We start from the raw sequence: 24,502 nt of genomic DNA, 5'->3' as shown, positions 1-24,502 counted from the left end.
GTGGGTTTGATCCCTGGTCAGGGAGCTAAGATCCCACATGACTCATGGCCAAAAATCAAAACATAAAACAGAAGCAGTATTGTAACAAATTCAATAAAGACTTTAAAAAATGGTCCACATCAAAAAAAAAATCTGTATATTTTACTGTAAATTTTACCTCAAAGGAAAAAAAAAAGGTTTAGTTTGGAGATCAAAGAGAAAATTGCATCAGTCACATGACTCCTAGGATTTGTATACAGAGGCCTCAGAGTAGAGTTTGAGGAGGTCGTTTATTCTCATGATGGATGACGAAGAGGAGTGGCCCAATACATTAGGGAGATTTATAACACTGAGAAGGGTTATAGAAGAAGTTCACAGAGACTGGACAAGATTTCCTCAGTAACTCAGAACTCCTGTAGCTCTAACACTGGAAAACGAAGGTCAGAACTTGATTCCTTCTGCTCTTCCTCAAAAGCCCTGATTAAATCTTCTCTGATAACTTTATTTGATATATTCCTTTTTTTTTTTTTTTGGCCGCGCAGTGCAGCATGGGGGATCTTAGTTCCCAGACCAGCAATTAAACCCATGCCCCCTGCAGTGGAAGCGCAGAGTCTTAACCACTGGGCCACCAGGGAAGTCTCTATATTTCAATTCTTAAAACTACTACCTCTTTTATCCATACTGGATTGGCAGTCACCACTTATTTCTTACTATTAAGAAACACAAGAGCCCAAGCTTTGGGGGCAGCTAGATATGTTTACACGTTTCTATCCTGAAAGCTCAGTTCACTTGATTTTTAAAATGAAGGTAACAACTCACACTTGCGAGGTTGCTAGGTTGAAAAAAATAATGTATGTAAACCAGTTATGTTAGGAAAGTGATAGGCACTCAGCTAAGAGTAACTGCTGTAATTTCTACTATGTTTTGTCTCTATCTTTCTTTTCTGCACTGAACTGATATGTAATTACCAAGCACTTATTAGCCACTTCAAAGCTGTGTGGCTTTGGGAATTTAATTAATCTCTCTAGGCTTAGTCAGGTTTATTGAACATATAGGTTTATTTACATACAGTGAAATTCACCCATTTTAATGTATAATCCTTTGAGTTTTGATAAACGCATGCATCCATGTAACTACCATCACAAGAGCTAGAACTTCCATCGCTCCAGAAAATTCCTTCTTGCCTCTTTGTAGTTAACTCCTTTCCCCTCCTCAACTCCTGAAAACCAAAGATCTATTTTCTGTTCCTATAGTTTCGTCTTTTTCAGGATGTCTTATGAATGGAATGAGACTGGGTTCTTTAATTTAGTATAAGGCATTTGAGGTTGACTCATATTTTTGAATGTATCACCAGTTTGTTCCTTTTTATTGATGAACAGTAGTATTCCATTGTGTGGATATGCCATGTTTGTTTATCCATTGAAGGGGAGCAGAATATGCCACCCCAGAATGTGGCTTTGGCATATGGATTATTTTGAGCTGAAGACAAGCAGGGACCAGCAGATTCAGAAAGAGCTTTTTATCTTCCCCTTAACTGCCTCAAAGAATTTAGATAGAGGACCTATACTAGGAAGAAAGCTATTACTAGAGATAATATTTTATATAAGAAAGACTTATTAATAGGACTTCCCCAGCAGTCCAGTGGTTAAAACTCCACGCTCTCAATACAGGGGGCACAGGTTTGATCCCTGGTCAGGGAACTAAGATCCCGCATGACGCATGACATGGTCAAAAAATAAAAGACTCATCTACATGGCAGAGCAAACATTTGTTTACCAAACATTTGCTCTTCTCATCTTCCTGAGAACTGTCTTCCTCCGCCTTGAAGCCCCAGACCCCTACCCCTTCTCTTTAGCTTGGGATGGTATATACGCCTCAGTTACCTGACTGCCAGGGAGTCCACATATTTTTATGGGGCTCCCACACATACAAAATTTGATTTTCTCCTGTTAATTTGTCTCATGTCAATTTAATTATTAGACCAGTCAAACTACCTAGAAGAGTTTTCTGCTCCTACACCATTCACCAGTTGAAAGATATTTGGTTATTTCTAGGTTTTGGTGATCATAAATAAGCCCTCTATAAACCATCATATACAGTTTTTTGAGTGAACACTCAAGTTTCACTCATTTGGGGGTAAATATCTAAGGAGGAAGATTGCTGAGTCATATATTAAGTATGTTTAGCTTTACAAGAAACTCTCACACAGTTTTCCAAAATGGTGGTGACATATTGCATTCTCACCAGAAACGTATGATATCCTCATCAACACTTGATATGATCAGACTTTAATTTTAGCTATTCTAATAGGTGTATAGTGGTATCTTAATTGTGATATTAATTTGCCCTCCATATAGCTTCTTGATGGAATGGCTGTTAAAGTATTTTGCTCTTTTTTTGGCAGCGGGGTTGAGGGGGATTGTTTTCTTATTATTGCGCTTGAGGAGTTCTTTATATATAAATTTAGAATCAGCATGTCACCTTCTGCAGCAAAAATCCTTTAGGGATTTTGATGAGTTTTCCGGGTCAGTGAGCAATGGGAAAAGCAGCTTGTTGCAGGTCCAACAGGAGAGACTAACTCTAGAAAAATGATATTTGGTATTGTGTTGTAATGTGTTAGGGATAGTTATGTTTCTTACAAGAAGAATACATTTAAGTACGTTCCTCTATAAGAAAATATCTAGCCTTAAGTAGAATGCAGTGTGTAAGGAGTTCTGCAAAGTAGCAGAAGGCAATAATGGAATGCAGGTGGGTTGTATGTAGTGTGGAAGGTATTCGGAAATGAAGATGACAGTCAACTGTGTTAAATTCTAAGACTTCATTGCCCTAGATGGTTAATATAACTCAACTACAATCTAATGCAAAGATATGACCTGTGAGTGGGGACTACAGAAACAAAAAAGATGACACACATGTATGTTGCGCAAAGTATTAATGACCCGCCAAGATTAAGGAAGTAAGAAGTCTAAGACCTAGGTTTGAGACCAGATGTGCTATTTTAGTAGATGGTTGATATTGAGTATCTGTTACCTGAATAGCAGTGATCATAATATTTATCTCACAGGATTATAAGAATTAATGAGATAATATATATAATATACTTCATAAATTGACAGTCTATGCAAATGCTCTTTATGACTATTTTATTAAACTCTTTCTTAGCTTCTGTTCTTCAATGTTAAGTTGCCCCGTATAGAATACTTCCCTAGCCGAGCAGTCTGCCTCCTATGGATGGGCTGTCTTGAACACTTTGGGTAGTTGGTGCCAACAACATAATTTGAGTAGTGACAGCAAGGTTAGCAAACTGGGAATTTGTGCTGCTCAGAACAAAGACGGGAATGTGAATCCTTTTATTAACTTTTATTTCCCTCTCATTCTCTCCAGAAAAAATAAACAATTTATGAGAGATTGTGTAAACATGCATTTTTTTTTAAAAGTCACTTGTTGGGAAGACATTAATGCTACAAAATCATAATTCTTACGTTGAATCATTTTGCCTAATTTGGGTATAAAGCAAGGCCAGAGAAAGCAGACAGATAGAGAAGGGGAGGATATTATTCTTAGTGTCTACTACCATACATTACTCTCTCCATACTCTATTTTGAACTATTGAGATAAATAATGTTCATCTTTTGTTTTTTTTTTGTTTGTTTGTTTTGTTTTGTTTTGTTTTTTGAGGTAAGTGGGCCTCTAACTGTTGTGGCCTCTCCCATTGCGGAGCACAGGCTCTGGACGCGCAGGTTCAGCGGCCATGGCTCACGGGCCCAGCCGCTCCGCGGCATGTGGGATCTTCCCAGACCGGGGCACGAACTCGTGTCCCCTGCATTGGTAGGCGGACTCTCAACCACTGCGACACCAGGGAGGCCCCCATAACAAGTATTTCTTATAATTATTCCCCCGTCTTTCTCCAAAGGGATGTATAGGCATTTAACGATGTGACTGTACACTGGAAAAGAGAAATGAGACATTTTAAAGACTATTGGACACAGGATCTGAATTGACTTTGATACCCAAGTTATCATCATGACCCCCTTTTTGTTAGGTTGGGGGCTTAAAGCAGCCCCATAATAGCTGAGTCCTGGCTAAAGTCTAGCTCCGGTAGGCCCACTGTTTTTATGAAGACACCCAGGGATCATTTTCTCAGTCTCTGAATGTATAATTGGAATTGATATACTTGACAGATGAAGTAACCACCTCATTGGATCCTTGGCCTGTGGGATAAGAGCTATCACAGTGGGGACGCCAATTCTAAACCTCTAAAACTACTTTCTGTGACTTCTCTGGTGGTCCAGTGGTTAAGACTCTGCACTTCCCCTGCAAGGGGAGCAGGTTCGATCCCTGGTGGGAGAAATAAGACCCTGCATGCTACGCAGTGCGGCCAATAAATAAATAAATAGAGTAATTTCATTAAAAATAAATAAATAAAACTGCTTCCTATCTCACCCTGGTGCGCACAGCACAGACACTAAATTCCCTAGTTATGAAACTCAACTTGAGGTAACATACATCAAGCATCATCGAGAATGGGTTGGGAGACTTCCTTCGTGGCGCAGTGGTTAAGAATCCACCTGCCAATGCAGGGGACACGGGTTCAATCCCTGGTCCAAGAACATCCCGCATGCTGTAAAGCAACTAAGCCCGTGTGCCACAACTACTGAAGCGCCCTCGCCTAGAGCCCGTGCTCCACAACAAGAAAAGCCACTGCAATGAGAAGCCCGTGCACTGCAACGAAGAGTAGCCCCCACTCTCTGCAATTAGAGAAAGCCCACGTGCAGCAACAAAGACCCAATACAACCAAAAAAAATAACTAAATAAAATTAAAAATAAATAAATTAAGAAAAAAGAATGGGTTAAGGATTTCCCTGATCTGCCCTCCAATGCAGGGGACACGGGTTAGATGCTCAGTTGCGAAACTAAAATCCCACATGTCACGGGGCAACTAAGCCTACGCACTCTGGAGCCCTCATGCCGCTGCAAGGAAGAGCCCAAGGGCTGCGACTAAGACCTGATGGAGAAAAAAACAAACAAACAAACAAAAAAAACCACACAGAATGGGTTGAATCTGAAAAAGAATGTGTGTGTGTGTGTGTGTGTGTGTGTGTGTATAAAACTGAATCATTTTGATGTACACCTGAAACTAACACAACATTGTAAATCAACTATACTTCAATTAAAAAAAGACAGGATAGGTTGGCTGGGAGGTAATCTGATCAGTGAGAGATTTCAATAACGGGTTAGAGATGCTTTAGACAAGAAATAAGGCAATGGCAGTAGAATTATAGGAGAGGCAAAATCAAGCAAGATGTGTACATGTTTGACTCCACAGGACTTTGACCTATTGGAGTTTAAGGAGAAGGGGTGTTTTAAGTAGTTGTTACGTTTCTGCCTTTAGATGACTGGGTGGATGATAACACATCTCAAGAAGAAATACCAAAGGAGGTGAACGTTGGTAAGGATGTCACTGAGTTTACTTCTTACTAAGTTTGAAGTGCATAGCCTGATATGCCAAAACTTGGGTCAGTAAGGCAGGCAAAAAGATTGGGCTAGAAATACATATATGGGAGTCGTCAGCATGTAGGTGGAGGTTGAAATTGGAAAAATGGATGAAGCTGCTCTAGAAAAGCATGAAGCATGATCAAGAATAGAGAAATGCAACCTCATGGGACATCAGTGTTTTAGGAGTTAGGTGGGGAAAAGGAGACAGAAAAACTATTCAACCAGAAAGGAAAGGAACTAGACAGAATAAAAAGTTGTGTTCAAAAAGTTGAACTGGGTTTCCCTGGTGGCGCAGTGGTTGAGAGTCCGCCTGCCGATGCAGGGGACATGGGTTCGTGCCCCGGTCCGGGAAGATCCCACATGCCGCGGAGCGTATGGGCCCGTGAGCCATGGCCGCTGAGCTTGCGCGTCCGGAGCCTGTGCTCTCACAGCAGTGAGAGGCCCATGTACCGCAAAACAACAACAACAACAAAATTGTCCTTCCCACCTCATCTCCCCTGACTGCCATGCTCTGTCCTAACCACATCTTCTGAGTCATACAGAACAGAGGATAGACCTTACTTGTCTGGATTCTGAATTTAAGATTCTCCTAATTGTGACTGTTGCTTCATGATAGAGAAGAGATATTTTTTTCAGAAAAAAAAAAAAAAAAGCAAAAATGCTCATTTATTCTTGATCAGAAGACAAAGATCTGTAACTACCGTTCTAAAGTAGAATTGAATTTTCAGTAGTGCTTGGAAGTGGGAATTTCTTGAAATGAAGGATGTGGCAAAGTTGGGAACATCTTTCAGAGTGCATCTTTTATCTTCCTCCTCAGAAAACTGAAGAACTCAGTAGCTGTCCCTTCCACATGAGAGTGATACCGAACCATAGTTTCCAAACTGTTTCTCAGCACCTGAGGGTTCTGTGGGGATGTCTTATGGTTTTTTATTTTTCAACCAGAGTTGTTCCACTTTTATCTGTTACATGTTGGTGCTCCATGAACATTTACTATTACAGAGCATGCTCCTTTGATTTAAAAAAAAAAAAAGAAAAATTTTGAAAAACATTTATCTAAACAAAAAAATACAATGTATTTAAATATTTAACTTACAATATGGTAAATAAAATATATTTGAAATAGGTAATGCATTTTTATTTCAGAACTATTCTCTATTATTGGAATAATATTAGAATCCAAGTATACATAAACAATTTTTTTTCTTTTTAAAATCTCTACCCTACAGTCTAGGTTATTTTTAATAGCTTAACATCCATTTAGTGGCTGCTTTTCAGCTCTTAGGTATATACTGAGCCCTAAACTGAAATTGGTGTAATATGATTTGAGTCCTTTGTTGTACCTTATTAAGAGCCTTCTCTAAACCAGGCACTGAGCTGAGCATGGGGAGAATAAAGGTGAGTCTGAGAACTTCACAATGTCACAGTCTGACAGGAGAGAGTCAGGTCAGTCCGTTATCAGCATTTATAACATATCCATTAGAGCAGCAGCACAGAGAGGACCATCTACTCAAAAGGGAGTTGGTGGCATGGTGTGGGGGGCAGGGAATAGAGGCTGATGCAGGATGAATAACCAGCATTGATTGAGCCTCTGTTCTGAGCCAGATACAGTGCAATGCTCTAGGTTAGACCATTGCTCTCTGGAGCCTGCTGTCTAACTGGGGAGATGAAGTTAAACAATCAAAATTTCAAATATATACAGATTTAAAGAAATTCTATGAAGAAAAGGAATAAGAGAATAACAGGAGTAAACTCTTTTAGGGTCACTACAGGAAACTGGCATTTACACTTAAAGAACAGGATAGAATGCTAATTATAGCTACAATGGCAACAGTATTACAATATACAGATGTATCAAATTAACACGTACACCTTAAATTTACACAATGTTGTATGTCAGATATACTTGAATTAAAAATAAGTTAAAAAAATAAGTTTAAAGAATGCGGAGTCAAATGAGTGAAGAGAAAGGGAAAGAGTGTTTTTGTTTTTTTTGCGGTACGCGGGCCTCTCACTGTTGCGGCCTCTCCCACTGCGGAGCACAGGCTCCGGAAGCGCAGGCTCAGCGGGCCATGGATCACAGGCCCAGCCGCTCTGCGGCATGTGGGATCTTCCCGGGCCGGGGCACGAACCCGTGTCCCCTGTATTGACAGGCGGAGTCTCAACCACTGTGCCACCAGGGAAGCCTGATCAAGCTCATTTACAATAAATGCAGAGGATAGAAGACTAGCTTAAAGTGGAAGTACAAATGAAATTAGCAAAACCTAGGTATAAAACTACAGGAAATTCACACAATTCTTTAAGCAATAATAAGAACAAAAACAAAATTTGTGAGGAAAATAAAAGATGGAGGGAGAATTTACAGATTGAAGAAAATTTAAGGTGGGAATTCCCAGGCGGTCCAGTGATTAGGACTCCGTGCTCTCCCTGACTAGGACCCGGGGTTGGATCCCTGGTCTGCTCAGGGAACTAATATCCCACGTGCAGCGTGGCCAAAAAAAAAAGAAGAAGAAAAACGAAAAGAAAATTTAAGGCACATATCCTTTTTTAAAAAAATTTTTTATTGGAGTATAGTTGATTTAAAATGTTGTGTTAGTTTCTGTTCTACAGCAAAGTGAATCAGTTATACATATATATATCCACTCTTTTTTGTTTTGTTTTTTTGGCCACGCTGCGCAGCTTTCGGGATCTTAGTTCCACTACCAGGAATTGAACTCGTGTCCCCTGCAGTGGAAGTGCAGAGTCCTAACCACGGGACTGCCAGGGAATTCCCATATCCACTGTTTTTTAGATTCTTTTCCCATATAGGTCATTACAGAGTTTTGAGAAACATGCCCTGTGCTATACGGTAGGTCCTTATCTATTTTATATTAAGGCACATATCTAATCACGGTGTGTAGCCCTTATGTGATTCCAACAGATTGTTAAAACAAGAAAATGAAAGTATGAGATAATTGCATATTTAAATACTGCTGGATGTTTAAAGAGACTGAATAGTGCAATAATATTAAAAAATTATTTTAAATTATTTTTAGATATGAAAAAGATATTGTAACTATAGTTGGAAAAAGTCTTTTTTCCCCCCGAATTTATGAATGAAAACTATGAAGTCTGGTATTTCTTTTAAAATAACCCAAGAGAGGGGGAATAGGTGGTGGTTTAGATGAAAACAGATTGGCTGGGAGTCGATAGTTGTTCAAAGCTGGATGATGGATCCATGAGGGCTGGTGATATTACTGTCTTCTTTTATTCTTTTTTTTCAGCTTTATTGAGATATAATTGACAAATAAAATTCTAAGATGTTTAAAGTGTACATTGTGATGATTTGATATAGGTATACACTGTGAACTGTCTGCTTTTATATGTTTGAACTTTCCCATAATATAATATTTTAAAAAAACAGAGGGGAAAACCCAAGAAAATAAATAAGATAATTATATTGTAATAAATGCTAAGAAAAGAAATATGGTAATGAATGGTCTTCCCACTTGAAGTGCCATCCTAACCTAAGGCACTGGAATCAAACTGTTCAGGTTACCAGGTCAACTCCCTTCTAAATCATCCAGAAAAAGCCTGTAAGTAGGGGCCACACCCAAGTGGGGAGATGGAGTGTTTTCTTGGCTGAATCTCTATGGGCCAATTCAGTTTCCATCTTGGAAGGGAGGAGCCAGGATTCCAAGCATTATCTGCCTAATCCAAAACCATTTGGTCACACCCTGATCTAGCCAATGTTTACAGACTTTTAGGTGCATAAGAACAACCCTGAGGGCTGGATGAAGCACAGATTTCTGGGTCCTGCCCTTAAGGATCTGATTCTGAAGGTCTGGGGTAGAGTCTCATAGTTTAATTTTCCAACCAGTTCTTCAGCAAACTGAGGCAGAGCCCTTGCACTTTGAATATAATATAATATTTAAGTTAAACTGATCTCGGCTCCCTGGGTCCTGAGACTGATGGACCAGACCATTTACCTAGGGGAAGAGAAAGCCCATCGTGAGACCAACGAATGTCAGAGTTGCCATACTGTTTGTGAATATATTTTCCTTTAGAAACTCTGGCTCCTTTAGAGTGACCTATAAAAACATCTGTGACTTTTCCTACCTCCTGTCTCATCACATCCTGCCCCCAACATTATCCTCCAGCAATTCCCAAGTTTTTGCAGTTCCTTCTCCTGCATTCATTAGTACATCACTTGCCTTAGCATTATGGCTTCTGCTGTTCTTATTCTGAATAGCCAAACCTTTCCCTTCGACTCAGCTCGCCATTATTGCAGGCTTAAAACCTGTGTTTAGATCTAGATCCAGAAGAGATCATGTTATCCAGTCCCTACAATCTAAATCTAATCTCCCAGTGAGTGAAACACCCATGGGCATAAATCAGTTATAAAATACCTTTGAACTTCTATTCCCTCCACAAAGCATCATTCAATCCATCACCAATATTGTCTACAAAGATTGTTTATTTGTTTGTAACTTGTCAACAAGTGTTTGTCATTTTCAAGTTTCACCTAAGTCTCACCTTAAAGGAATAAAACCCAAAAATTTTTTTAAAAATCAGGAGTGATATTAATTACCCAATAACTTAACTCTTGCCTAATAGACAAGCCTGGGTATAAAACTGATGAAATTATCACACTGTCAGATAACAAGGGAGGGGGAAAAAGAGGAGGAAGGAAGACAGCTCTTCTGGAAAACAGGAAGTAGGAGACATTTGCTTATAAAAGGAGAAATTGGACTAGAAACCTCAGGTTAAGAGGATTAAATTGCAGATATCCTTAACATTGCCGGCTCTGCCTTTCTCTGAGAGTTCCTTGGAATGGCACACCCAAATTGTGAGAAGGTAAGTTTGGTTTGAATTTCATTTATTTTCCCACAGATTCACTTTTTAAAGCCTTTCTAGAGCTCACTTATATTTCCGTCTTTCTGGATGTAAGACATCTCTATCTGAGAATCCTCCCTTTGCAAGCGAATTATTACTTTTCTTTCATGTGATTGCGGTATACAACTTGGGTGAAAGTAAAAAAGGAGAAACTAAATATTTCTGTTCCTAGTTCAAAGTAAGATATTTATTTTGTAGAAAGACATGTTGTAGCTGGGCAAGATAAAACGGTAAAGAAATGGAGAGCTGCCGTAAAAAGAAAGTGAAAAGGGTAACGTGGATAAGGTCAGAAAGTGACGTGACTAGTAGGTTTCTTTCCCCCAGGAGTAAGAAGCAAATCTACTCCCAATGTCCTTGGTACCAAAGGGTTTCCTGACTAGGTTTGGGTAGTCCTGGACTAGAGGAAAATATAAATTGAGTAGGTTTCATAGGTATTTGCAGGGGCCACTATACCGGGCTAGAGAACTGAATTGGCCAATATGAAGTATATGATTATGGGCAAGTCATATAGCTGCTTACCTCTTGAGTGGAGTGATACTCTCCCAATATAATGTCCTTTTTTTTTTTAAGCTGACCAGTGAAATGTTTCCTGGAGTGCTTTGAAAAAGTGGTGTACAAAGGCAAAATCCTTTTTGCTAGCTAAAGTGCAGAGCAAGGGGAAGTCTTTGAAGAGATTTAAACCGGCTGCGGAGGGACGGGCGGGCGGGGAGTGGGGGGACGGGGACTGGCCTGGCCGCATCGGATACACTTAGCTGTTCAGAGAAAAGAATATTGCAATTGAGCTGGAATGGAGTTTATTCACCCTTGGATTGGAGAGGAAAAGCTAGAAACTTAAGCATATGTGACTCTATGTTATTGGTCATTTAATTTCTGAGCTTCAGTTGCCTAATTTCTAAAATATGAAAACTAATAAATTACTACAAGTATGTTATAGGATTAAATGAGAAATACAAAAAGCTCCTGGCACAGTGCATGAGGACTGTACAAAACCAGTAAATATCAGTTCCTTCCTACCTATCCACTTTATCTTTCATTCATGAAATTGTTAAAAGAACACTGGGTGTCCACTCTGTGCTGGGCACTGTGTAAGCCCTGCGATAGCAATGGAGGGTAAGACAGATACCTTTGCTCCCCTCCGGTCGTGGGGCTGAAACAAGGTTGGTATGGCTGAAGCTCAGAAAGCTCAGGGCTCTTAAGCTGGAAAGGCAGGCAGGGGGCCCGGCTGTTCAAGAACTTACAGGCTACACCAGGGAGTTTTGTCTTTTAACTGAAGTATTTTGAACAAGCAGGAGAGCAGTCTGCAGAAAGGAGCCAGAATGGATTGGAATCACAGGAGATTACTGATCCTGCCAGTGATGATAACGTGAATCATGCAACAGAAGATGAAAAGGCAGAAACACCTTCTACACAGATTTAGGAGATAAAATGAAAGTATTTGGTGTTTTAACTGATGGAGAGGAAGGCCATGAAGGAAATGGTTTCCCCAAACCCAAGATCTATGCTTTAATTTCCTCTTATCATCCACATGTAAATCTGCTTTTGCCCATTTCCTCATTGTTTTTCCCATCTAATAAAGGGCCTATGAATCAATACCAAATTCAGGGAATCTCAGTCTCTCCATCCAGCTATTGGCTTCTCTTATTCATTAGTTGTGCCATGAAAGTAAACATTTTAGTTGTACAGCATTAAATGAGAATCAGTGATTGAGCCTTGCTTTTCCAGAATTTCTTTGAAGAGGTCTTAGGTGAAGAAAATATGGTTCTTACATTGAGTCCAGTTAATGAGGAAATTGTTGAAGACCATCTAACGGAACCAAGTGTTTCTTCAACTTCAGAAGTCAAAGTGGAGTCACTGAGTCCAGATAACCAAGGTATGAGAACAACAGGGTGAGCTCAGTTTGCTGCTCCTCCAGCTCTGGAAGATTCTTCTTCCCCTGTCCTTTAACTATGCAACACCCAGCTTAAATCTCACCTTGATTATCTGTGGTAGGAGATTTCTCAAACTCTCATACTGCTCATTTGCTAAGCACCATTACTGTCTTGCTTTTAAAAAGAAACAAAAACTAGGCATGTGGGCTTCCCTGGTGGCGCAGTGGTTGAGAGTCCGCCTGCCGATGCAGGGGACACAGATTCGTGCCCCGGTCCGGGAAGATCCCACATGCCGCAGAGCGGCTGGGCCCGTGAGCCATGGCCACTGAGCCTGCGCGTTCGGGGCCTGTGCTCTGCAACGGGAGAGGCCACAACAGTGAGAGGCCCGCGTACCGCAAAAAAAAAAACAAAAACAAAAACAAAACAAAAACCCAAAAAACTAGGCATGTGGAGTGCTTTGGACAGAGCATGACCTCATGGGGCAGCTAGATGTGAGCTCAAATTCCCAACCCATGAAGCTCAATCTTCTTTCCATTTTTACATACTTCTTATGAAAACCAAATCATTCCGAGCTTTTTTCATTTTCTTTTATTTCGAGCTTTTTTGAGATATAACTGACACATAAAACATGGTGTAATTTTAAGGTGTACAGGGTGATGATTGACGTACATATATATTGCAAAATGATTACCAAAATAAGGCTAATTAACACATCCATCACCTCACTTAGTTAACTTTTCCCCCACTGTGGTGAGAACATTTTAAGATTTACTGTCTTCTCAATTTTTAAGCATACATTATACGATTAACTGTAGTCACCATGCTATACATTAGATCCCTAGAACTTACTCATAACTGAAAATTTGTACCCTTTGATCAATATCTTCCCATTTCCCCTACTCCCAATTCCTGGCAACCACCAATCTACTCTCCGTTCCTGAGTTCAGCCTTTTTAGATTCCACATATAAGATCAGATGGTATTTGGGAGACTAAGTCATTTTGAAAAGCATCTAGTCTTTTGCTTGGTGAGCAATTGTTGATCAAATATCTAGCAGCTCTTAATATGATCCTTTGTATCAGGGCTTCATATGAAGGCATTGAATAAGTATTTTCAGAATGATTTTATTTTGGGGGCAAATAACGAGGGCTTCCAGATAAAGTAGACAGTGATAAGTTAAGCAAAGTGATGTGAGACAAGGTACATTTTCTCTGTAGAGAAAAATGAGGCAGGTTGACAGAATGGAGGACCATTGTTGGATGGGGTGGTTTTAATTATTTCTGTAGGGACAGATATTTTGTGGTCCAACATCTACACATTTTGGAGGAGCAATCCAATATAATGTTCTATCCAGGTGGTTGTTTATGGCTGCAAAAAGCAGGTTGCTATAGGTAGTGTAAAAAAAGTGGAATTTAGAATTTCAAAATGTGTATTTGAGTCCCAGTTCTGCCATTTTAATGGTGGTGTGATCTTGGGCAAGTCCTTTAACTCCTGAATCTATTACCTTATTTGTAAGATGAAGAAAAATAGTTGATATGTATATGTACAAATTGGGTTATGAGAGATAAGTGAGAACTTCGTAAAATTTTAAAGAATTTACAAATATTACATTATTACTACTTTGGTTCTCTTCTTTTCTCAGTTCATCCTCCTCAAACAGATGAACAGTTCAAAGCTTGCCCAACATCTAGTTGTAGTAAACCAATTTATCCCTTGCCAACCATATTGCCTCCAATTAACAACGTGAGTCGGGACACTTTGCGGAAATGGTGCCAACAACTTAATTTGAGTACCGATGGTCAGGTGAGTGCACTGGTAGGAATCTCTGGTGCTTGCAACAAGTATGGGAGCTCTGCCAGCTTTTAATTTTTGAAATTAATTTTTTTTTTTTAATTTATTTATTTGTGGCTGTGTTGGGTCTTCATTTCTGTGCGAGGGCTTTCTCTAGTTGCGGCGAGCGGGGGCCACTCTTCATCGCGGTGCGCGGGCCGGTGCACGGCCTCTCTTGTTGCAGAGCACAGGCTCCAGACGCGCAGGCTCAGTAGTTGTGGCTCACGGGCCTAGTTGCTCCGTGGCATGTGGGATCTTCCCAGAACAGGGCTCGAACCCGTGTCCCCTGCATTGGCAGGCAGATTCTCAACCACTGGTCCACCAGGGAAGCCCCTGAAATTAATTTTTAATTAATTAATTTTAAATTTATTTATTTATTTTTGGGTCTTCGTTGTGGTGCATGGACTTCTCATTACGGTGGCTTCTCTTGTTGTGGAGCATGGGCTCTAGGTGTGCAGGCTTAGTAGTTGTGCCATGTGGGCTTCAGTAGTTGTGGGCCTGGGGCTCTAGAGCATAGGCTCAGTAGTTGTGGTGCAGGGAATTAGTTGCTCCACGGCATGTGGGACCTTCCTGGACCAGGGATTGAACCCATGTCCCCTGTATTGGCAGGCAGATTCTTAACCACTGTGCCACCAGGGAAGTTTGCAGGTTTTAATTTTTATTTCCCTTCTTAATTTCCTTAGAAAATAGAGGTTTATCTGAGACTCCAGAAACATGCTTATCCTGAAAAAGATCAGGTGAGTGAGGAGTGTCGTGATGTAAGTTCTGATTGTGAATTTTTCCTCCTCTTCACTATCTCTATATGGTGGCAAGGTTTCTCAACCAAGACAATTGACATTTCCAGCCAATTAATTTCTTTTTGTCCTGGGGCTTGTCCTGTGCATTTTAGGATGTTTAGTAGCCTAAATATCTATGGATTCTACCCACAGTCTGTCAGTGATCTCCCTCCCCCTATACACAGTTTTGACAATCAAAGTTTCTCTCAGTTAAGAACCACTGCTCTGAGGGAACTAATATTCCTAAACCCTTCCCACACTGACATACACAGGTCAATGTACGAAGAATGATAAAATCAACCCAAATGTCCTTGGGGCAGTGACGCTTCCCTGCATACTCATCGTGAATTCCATTTGCAGTATATTCCTGAATCATCACGGGAGGCCAGATTGCAGTCATGTCCAGGGAAACACAAGACGGTGACCAAGACAGCAAGTGTTCAGAAAAGGAAGATGAGTGAGAATGAGGAAAGGACTAACATGGTTGAAGTGATAACTTCAGCTCAGGCAGCCATGTTGGCAGCATGGTCAAGAATTGCTGCAAGAGCTGTTCAACCTAAGGCTGTAAATTCACGTCCCCTGCCTACCTCTGTTGAGTGCTTTCTGCCGCAAGCTTCCGGTAAGATCAACCTTAAAAAATGGTTACCATGCCAGAGAAAAAAGGCACACTTTTATTAGTCCAATACTGATGGTAGTTAAAGGGAAAGCGTTATTAAAATATCTGCAGATGGGACGTTAGGTTCATAGAGGGCTTATCTTGTGATTGATACAAAGCCAAGTTTTGCCTGAATGGCTCTCTGAGCCAGGTGGCTGAGTGGGGACACTTTCTCATCGCTAAGCACAGATCCAAGGTGGGAAGAAAGCATAATCTGGTAATGTGGTCAGCCACAGCCTGAGGTCTTCCCCTTTCTATTGGATCGGAAGAATTAATTAAAATGACCATGGTTCAAACCCTCGTCTTACCACTTCCTAGGTATGTGACATTGGCCAGTTACTCAGCATAAACCCTGGTATCCTGATTTATAAAATGAAGATTTCAGCTATTCTACTTGATAGAATGATTGTGAGGCTTATGAAATACAACTTGGTATCCTAAAAGTAGGCAATGATAATTAAAATATTTGGGGCCCCTGTCCTCTTGAGAAATCTCGAGAATAGCTTAGCCCCATCTTTCTCCAATTCCTGCTCCACTCTTTGATATTTCTGTTTTCATTTCCATCAGACCCTACCTCAGGCCAGCACAAAGTCATTCTCTTTTTTGGCTTGAATTCTTTTCCTCTCTCCATCCCATTTCCAGAGGTGTTCTGGATCCTCTTTTTCTATTATTAATTAACTTATTTATTTTTGGCTGCATTAGGTCTTCGTTGCTGCGGGCAGGCGATCTCTAGTTGCTGCAATCCAGGGCTACTCTTTGTGGCAGTGCGCAGGCTTCTCCTTGTGGTGGTGGCTTCTCCTGCTGCAGAGCACGGACTCTAGGTGTGCGGGCTTCAGTAGTTGTGGCACGCAGGCTCAGAAGTTGTGGCTCGTGGGCTCTAGAGCGCAGGCTCAGCAGTTGTGGTGCATGAGCTTAGTTGCTCCGTGGCATGTGGGATCTTCCTGGGCCAGGGCTTGAACCTGTGTCCCCTGCATTGGCAGGTAGATTCTTAACCACTGCACCACCAGGGAAGCCCTACTCATCCTTTTAGTTCCTCTTCATTCAGCAGTTATCAAGCACCTACTGGGATCCAGGAGTGTGCCTAGCCACATTCTTTAAATTACTCTTTTAAAATTTATTTTTTTAAATTTATTTTATTGAAGTATAGTTGATTTACAATGTTGTGTTAATTCCTACTGTACAGAAAAGTGACTCAGTTATACATATACGTATATATTCTTTTTCATATTCTATTCCATATGGTTTATCACAGGATATTGAATATAGTTCCATGTGCTATACAGTAAGGCCTTGTTTTTCATCCATTCTGTGTATAATAGTTTGCATCTGCTAATCCCAAACTCCCAATCCATCCCTCTCACACCTCCTCACCCTTGGCAACCACAAGTCTGTGTTCTCTATGTCTGTGTGTCTGTTTCTGTTTTGTAGATAAGTTCATTTGTGTCATATTTTAGATTCCACATGTAAGTGATATCATATGGTATTTATCTTTCTATTTATGACTTACTTAGTATGATAATCTCTAGGTACATCCATGTTGCTGCAAATGGCATTGTTTCATTCTTTGTTATGGCTAATACTCCATTGTGTATATATGCCACATCTTTTTTGTCTGTCAGTGGACATTTAGGTTGCTTCCATGTCTTGACTATTGTAAACAGCTCTGCAATGAACACTGGGGTGCATGTATTCTTTCGAACCATGTTTTTCTCCAGATATATGCCCAGGAGTGGGATTGCTGGATCACATGGTAGCTCTGTTTTTAGTTTTTTAAGGAACTCTGTACTGTTCTCCATAGTGGCTATACCAATTTACATTCCCACCAACAGTGTAGGAGGGTTCCCCCTTTTCTCCACATCCTCTCCAGCATTTGTTATTTGTAGACTTTTTAATGATGGCCGTTCTGTATGGTGTGAGGTGGTACCTCAGTGTAGTTTTGATTTGCATTTCTCTAATAATTAGTGGTATTGAGCATCTTTTCATGTGCCCGTTGGTCACCTGTACGTCTTCTTTGGAGAAATGTCTATTTAGGTATTCTGCCCATTATTTGACTGGGTTGTTTGTCTTTTTGTTATGAACTGTTTGTATATTTCAGAAATTAAGCCTTTGGCGGTCTTGTCATTTGCAGATATTTTCTCCCAGTTCATAAGTTTTTTTGTTTGTTTGTTTATGGTTTTCTTTGCTGTACAAAAGCTTGTAAGTTTGATTACGCCCCATTTATTTATTTTTGCTTTTATTCCTTTTGCCTTGGGAAACTGACCTAAGAAAACACTGCTACAATTTATGTCAGAGAATGTTTTGCCTATGTTCTCTTATAGTATCATGTCTTATATTTAAGTCTTTAAGCCATTTTGAGTTTATTTTTGTATATGGTGTGAGTATGTGTTCTAACGTCATTGATTTACATGCAGCTGTCCAACTTTTCCAACACCATTTGCTGAAGAGGATGTCTTTTCTCTATTGTATGTTGTATATTCTATTATATATGTCTTTTCTCTATTGTATATTGTATATTCTTGCCTTCTTTGTCAAAGATTAATTGAGCATAGTGTGTGTGTTTATTTCCGGGCTCTCTATTCTGTTCCATTGATCCATATGTCTGTTTTTGTGCCAATACCATGCTGTTTTGTCTTTTTTTTTCATGCTGTTTTGATTACTGCAGATTTGTAGTGTTATCTGAAGTCTGGGAGGGTTATGCCTCCTACTTTGTTCTTTTTCCTCAGGATTGCTTTGGCAATTCTGGGTCTTTTATGGTTCAGTATAAACTGTAGGATTATTTTTTTAGTTCTGTGAAAAATCATGGGTTATTTGATAGGGATCACGTTAAATCTGTAGATTGCTTTGTGTAGTATGGCCATTTAAATAATATTAATTCTTCCAATCCAAGAGCGTGGTCATCTCTACTCTTATTTTATAGTCTGACTGGGGAGATTTTATAGATATTTAAGCCTACAGTGATTGCTCCTTTCTCTCAATTTCAGACACTTGATATCTATAGGACTTACTACTTTGTTGTCTCTCAAATATCCCATCTCTCCAATTAGATTGTTCCTTAGACTTTTAAAAAAGATCCTTTTGCCTGTTTTCTATAGTTGAGGCAGTACAATGTAATGGTTAGGCAAATTGGCTGTGAATCAGAATACCTAGATCCTTGTTTTGGTTCTGGGAAAATTATGATATTTTAACACTGTAAGCTTCACTTACTTCACCTGTAAATAAGAAAAGTAAATAGAAGGTAAATATTAATGATGTTCTTAAGAATAAATGTATTAATACATGTAAGTCACTTAGCAAAATCCTGGACACAAAGCAAGTTTTCCAAAAGTTAATTGTTATTGTCCTCTGTGCTATGTAGTTTGTGAAGTTAGATTACACTGTCTTTTGGTCTACATTTTCCATGCTTCTCATTCAGTTGATTCAAGAGTGACTCACTGAGGGGTTGGATTGGGGTACGGTTACCTGATTGTAGCAGTTTATGTTTGCTTCTTTTTCCTTGCCTAGGTGTCCGGTGGTGTGTGGTCCATGGCAGACCACTCTTGGCAGACACAGAAGGTTGGGTTCGCCTGCAGTTCCATGCAGGTCAGACCTGGGTGCCTAACACTCCCAGGAGGATGATCTCTCTCTTCATGTTACCTGCCTGCACTTTCCCATCCCCAGACCTAGAAGATAATATGTTATGTCCTGAATGTGCTAAGAGGTAATCCTTAAGTATCTTTCTAAATATGACACACAGAACAATAGATGTCTAGATGGGTTTCTGAAAAATTTAGTAGGAGAAGGCAGAGGGCAAACATGCTGTTTTCTTAATTTGCCATATAGATCAGGCAAAAATAGGAAGCAAAAATAATTTAGCAGGGGCTTCCCTGGTGGCGCAGTGGTTAGGAATCCACCTGCCAATGCAGGGGACACGGGTTCGAGCCCTGGTCCGGGAAGATCCCACATGCCGCGGAGCAACTAAGCCCGTGCGCCACAACTACTGAGCCTGTGCTCTGGAGCCCGTGAGCCACAACTACTGAAGCCTGTGAGCCTATAGCCCGTGCTCCACAACAAGAGAAGCCACTGCAATGAGAAGCCATGCACGGTGAGCCCCCGCTCGTCAGAACTAGAGAAAAGCCCACACGCGGCAACGGAAACCCAATGCAGCCAAAAATAAAAATAAATAAAATAAATTAAAAAAAAATTTAGCCGTGGATTAGAACTCAGATAAATGTGGCTTCTTCTTAGCAACCTTAACAAGGTAGTTGACAAGTTAAGACCTTAACTGCCTCAATTTTAGAGAGATCTGTTTTAAGAAAGAAAAAATTAGGTTCTCACCGTATGTCAGATACTTAGCTGGGGATACAAAAATTAGTAAGACAAAACCCATGTAGCATGCTGAGATGAAAATGAGTAAGAGATGCTATGAAACTATCTGGAAAGGACCTATATTGCAGTGACTTAGGGAAACTTCAGAAGGGATTACATGTACTGAGGAAGAGTTTACCAGTTAGAAAGTAAAAACTTGGGCATTTTGGTAGTCAAAACAGCCCCTACCAATACATGGAAGAATATGACCTACTTACATTGCAAATAGGCCAATATGATTGAAGCTTATATTGACAAATAAGTCTGAGAAGGGAAGGAGCAGACTATTGAAGGTTTTATATCTATATTAAAGGTCTCATATTATCCTGTGGGTCATAGTCTCTCAGTCACTTTTGGGACATAGATTTCTTTGAGAAAATAATGATAACAACATCTTCTCCACTCAAGAAAATACACATTGTGCATACACATAAGCAATGCTTTAGGTTCTATATAGACGTGGAACTCATGAGCACAAAATTCAGCTTTTGGTGATAGAATTGGATGGAGGTGATGCAAGATGGGTGTGAAGGGAAATTAGATTTTTATTTTTTTATAGTTATATATTTTTAAAATATTTACTTATTTGGCTGCATCAAGTCTTAGCTGCAGCACACAGGCTCTTCACTGTGGCATGCAGGATCTTTCATTGCGGTGTGCGGGCTCTTTGTTGAGGCTCGTGGGCTTCTTTCTAGCTGTGGAGTGTGGGCTTAGTAGTTGTAGCACATGCGGACTCAGTAGTTGTGGCACGCGGGCTCTAGAACATGTGGGCTTTGTTGCCCCATGGCATGTGGGATCTTAGTTCCCAGACCAGGGATCGATCCTGCATCCCCTACATTGGAAGGCAGATTCTTAACCACTGGACCACCAGGGAAGTCCTGAGGTTTTTTCTTTTTTAAGAAAGTAGATTGAAATCTTGTGACAGAGACTAGATTGGAGCGTCAGAGATTACTATAATAATTTTGGAAAGATGTAATTTATGACCTTGGTAAAGAATTTGAAGCGGAATGGGACAAATGTAAGAGTTGCAGGAGTATAGAGAACAGAATGCCATCTTATTAGAGGAAAGGCAGAAGTTCAGTTCAAGGGCAAAGAATGATACATGGGACATGCTTCACATGGGTCTAGTGTTCAGAGAAGTATGGGTTAGAGAGAAACATCTTTGGGAGTCATTAACATGCAAACTGAACATAAGAATATGTAAGAATTAGAAGGGACTGCAGAAGAACCTTAAAAGAGAATCAGCTTATCGATGGCAGGTGAGCAATGAAGACTGAAAAAGTGCAGTTAGAGGTTGGGAGATAAATGAGAAAAAAAGCAACGGGTCGAGAGTTTCAGAAGGAAATAGTTGGTAGTGAGATGGCCATGTAAGATTATGGTTAATGCAGTGTTGCTGGGAGTGTGAATTTGGTACACCATTGGCGGTCTTTTTGAGAGTATGTTGAGAGGGTCAGGTGACAGTTGGAGCAGAGCATGTGAAAAACTAGGAACAGGTCATATTGATGATCTCTACTATCTGAGCTAGAGGGGATAGCAGTTAGTTGAGGCAGTAATATCAAAGGAGCTTGTTTGTGTCTTCCTTTCCTTCCTTCCTTCCTTCCCTCCTCTGTTTCTTTTTAATTTTTAATGGGAATACCAAGAGTAGTGTGAACAGAGAGAGGAGGTGGGGAGAAGCTGTGAGGAGGAAAGGGAGAGTATGAAGATAAAGGAAGTAGAACCAATTGTAGTTTAGAGAATAGGAGCCCTGATATTAAGTGGACAATGTTGTTCCTTTGCTTATTACATAAAATCTTTTTACCCACCATCCTAGGGTTGTGGGGCAAACTACTCACAAACTCCAGAAGGGTATTCCTCATTTTACTGGTCATTTTCAAGGGGCTGGTATGTAATGGTCTATCTTATTCTAACCATTTTCCAAAATTTTTTTCTGACTTGCTTTATAGGAATAAGAAAATTATGAAAAGATTAATTGCAATGGGGAAGAAGAAGAAACCTGGTTTGGACATACCAACATCATTGCTTTTAGATGGGCCATGTCTTAATACAAAATAAATGGTTAGTGGAGGGGAAGGGGTGGGGTGTGGATGAAATGTGTGAAGGGGGGTAATTGTATGGTAATGATGGTAACTAGACTTATATCAGTTTTGTAGTGTACACAAATATCGAATTACTATGTTGTACACCTGTAACATAATGTTATATACCAATTTTACCTCAATATAAAAAAATGTTTGTTAGAATACACCAGTGAAGCCATCTAGTCCTGGACTTTTGTTGTTGGGAAGTCTTTGATTATGATTCAAACTCCTTACTAGTAATCATGAAAAAAAAAAAGAGATAAATGATGGAGAGCCCACAGTTAAAGTGACTTGCATCCCAATGATTGCTATGCTCTGTCCTCGCCATCCTCAATGTTGCCTGATGCTTTAAGTACAGATGAGAATGTCTGGATTCTGTACTGAGGTTTACCAAAAAATGACTGTTACTGCTGCTTCAAGTACTAGCTATATAGAATGTAATTTGGTTTTATTTTAGTTAATAGATTTTTGTTTTTTTTAGCAGTCTTAAGCTTTCAGAAAAATTGAGCAGAAAGTACAGAATTCTCAAATACCACCCCTCCTCCCCACCCCATTTCCTCTACTATCAACATCCTGCCCCCGAGAGGCACAGTTGTTGAACCTACATTGACCCATCATTGTCACCCAAAGCCCATAGTTTATATTAGGGTTCATTCTTTGTGTTGTACACTCTATGGGTTTTGACCAATGTATAATGACATACTCATCATTTTAGTGTCATACAAAATAGTTTCACTGTGCTATAAAAATGTTCTGTGCTCCACCTATTGAATACTTTCTCCCCCCAGCTCCAGACCACTGATCTTCCTGTCGGCATAGCTCTGCCTCTTTACAGAATGTCATACATTTGGAATCATACAGTAGCCTTTTCAGATTGACTTCTTTCACAACAGGAAATGTATTTAAAATTCTTTCATGTTTTTTCATGGCTGGATTGCCCACTTTTTAATGCTGAATACTCCATTGCTTGGGTGTACCATAATTTATCCATTCACATATTGAAGGCCACCTTGGTTGCTTCCAAGTTTTGGCAATTATGAATAAAGCTTCTATAAACATTTGTGTGCAGGTTTTTGTGTGAACATACATTTTCAACTCATTTGGATAAATATCAAGGAACAGGATTTTTGAATCATAAGAGTATGTTTAGTTTTGTAATAAATTGCCAAACTATCTTCCAAAATGGCCGTACCCTTTTACATTCCCACCAGCAATGAATGAGAGTTCCTTCTGCTCCACATCCTCCCTAGCATTTGGGGTTGTCAGGGCTTTGGATTTTGGCCATTCTATCTCATTTTTTTAATAAATTTATTTATTTATTTTTGGCTGCGTTGGGTCTTCGTTGCTGCACGCAGGCTTTCTTTAGTTGCAGCAAGCAGGGGCTACTCTTTGTTGCAGTGTGCGGGCTTCTCATTGCGGTGGCTTCTTTTTGTTAATTTTTCTGGATTAATTAGTATATTTAGAAAATCGATGTTCAACATGATTGATATAGATGGATTAAGATCTGTATTTGTTTTCATCACCCTCTTTTTGAATTTTTTTGTCTTCCCCTCTTTTCCTTCTCATTTTAGTTGAACGTTTTATATGACTCCATTTTTTTCCCCTCTCCTGTATATCAATTACACTTTCACTACTGTTTTTTCTTTGTGTGTGCTTGCCCTTGAGTTTGCTATGGTTACTAGCAATCAAGTTCTTTTTCTTTTCTTTTTTAAATATAAGTCTTTTTTAAAAAATGAATTTATTTATTATTTATTTTTGGCTACGTAGGGTCTTTGTTGCTGTGTGTGGGCTTTCTCTAGTTGCGGTGAGCAGGGGCTACTCTTTGTTGCAGTGCGCGGGCTTCTCATTGCGGTAGCTTCTCTTGCTGCAGAGTATAGGCTCTAGGCGCGTGGGCTTCAGTAGTTGTGGCACACAGGCTCAGTAGTTGTAGCTTGCGGGCTCTAGAGTGCAGGCTCAGTAGTTGTGGCACAGGGGCTTAGTTGATCCGTGGCATGTGGGATTTTCCTGGACCAGGGCTCAAACCCGTGTCCCCTGCATTGGCAGGCAGATTCTTAACCACTGTGCCACCAGGGAAGTCCCTAGACTCTTTTTCAAATAACAATATAGAAATTCATGAGTATTGCAAGTGCCTTGTAATATAGTATTTCCAACTCCTACTTCTCCCTTATAACATTGCTGTCATTCATTTTATTTATCCATCTATTTATTTTGAACAAACATATGTTAGATCAACTAGGAATAAGAAAAATAAAAGATTTTATCTCCTTTTACTTCTTTTCTAGAACTCTTCTTTAGAGCTGAGTTTCTGACCTATATCATATTCTTTCTGAAGATTTTTTTTTAAAGAATCCAGGTGTATGAAGCCAGACATTAATTTGCAAGAGATTTGTAAAACAATGTTACTCTTCTGACTAAATTTCTTTATGAAAATATATTATTTTTCATAAAGATATTTATGTTAACATGTAATGGGTTTATTATTTTTAGTGAAAAAATATTTTTAAAAGTTACTCAGTTTTAATGTCTAATCTGGCAAATATTGATAGACAAACAAAATCTCAATAATTCTCAATAATTTTTAAGAGTGTGAAGGAGTTCCAAGACC

General features: G+C 39.7%; 1 protein-coding gene across 1 annotated transcript; it reads left to right on the top strand.

Moving 5' to 3' along the window:
• The first annotated feature begins 10,284 nt into the window (after nt 1-10,284).
• Nucleotides 10,285-21,871, top strand: DPPA2 (developmental pluripotency associated 2). The gene is made up of 7 exons (XM_060009874.1): nt 10,285-10,308; nt 12,070-12,217; nt 13,857-14,017; nt 14,728-14,781; nt 15,181-15,439; nt 18,977-19,172; nt 21,763-21,871. Exons 1-7 carry the CDS (start codon nt 10,285-10,287, stop codon nt 21,869-21,871), a joined length of 951 nt encoding a protein of 316 aa, XP_059865857.1.
• The last annotated feature ends 2,631 nt before the right edge of the window (nt 21,872-24,502 follow it).

The sequence above is a fragment of the Delphinus delphis genome, chromosome 4 (assembly GCF_949987515.2).
Source record: "Delphinus delphis chromosome 4, mDelDel1.2, whole genome shotgun sequence".
Lineage (NCBI taxonomy): Eukaryota > Metazoa > Chordata > Mammalia > Artiodactyla > Delphinidae > Delphinus > Delphinus delphis.
Note: the sequence above shows the minus strand (reverse complement) of the source record. Positions and strands in the feature narration are given on the sequence as shown.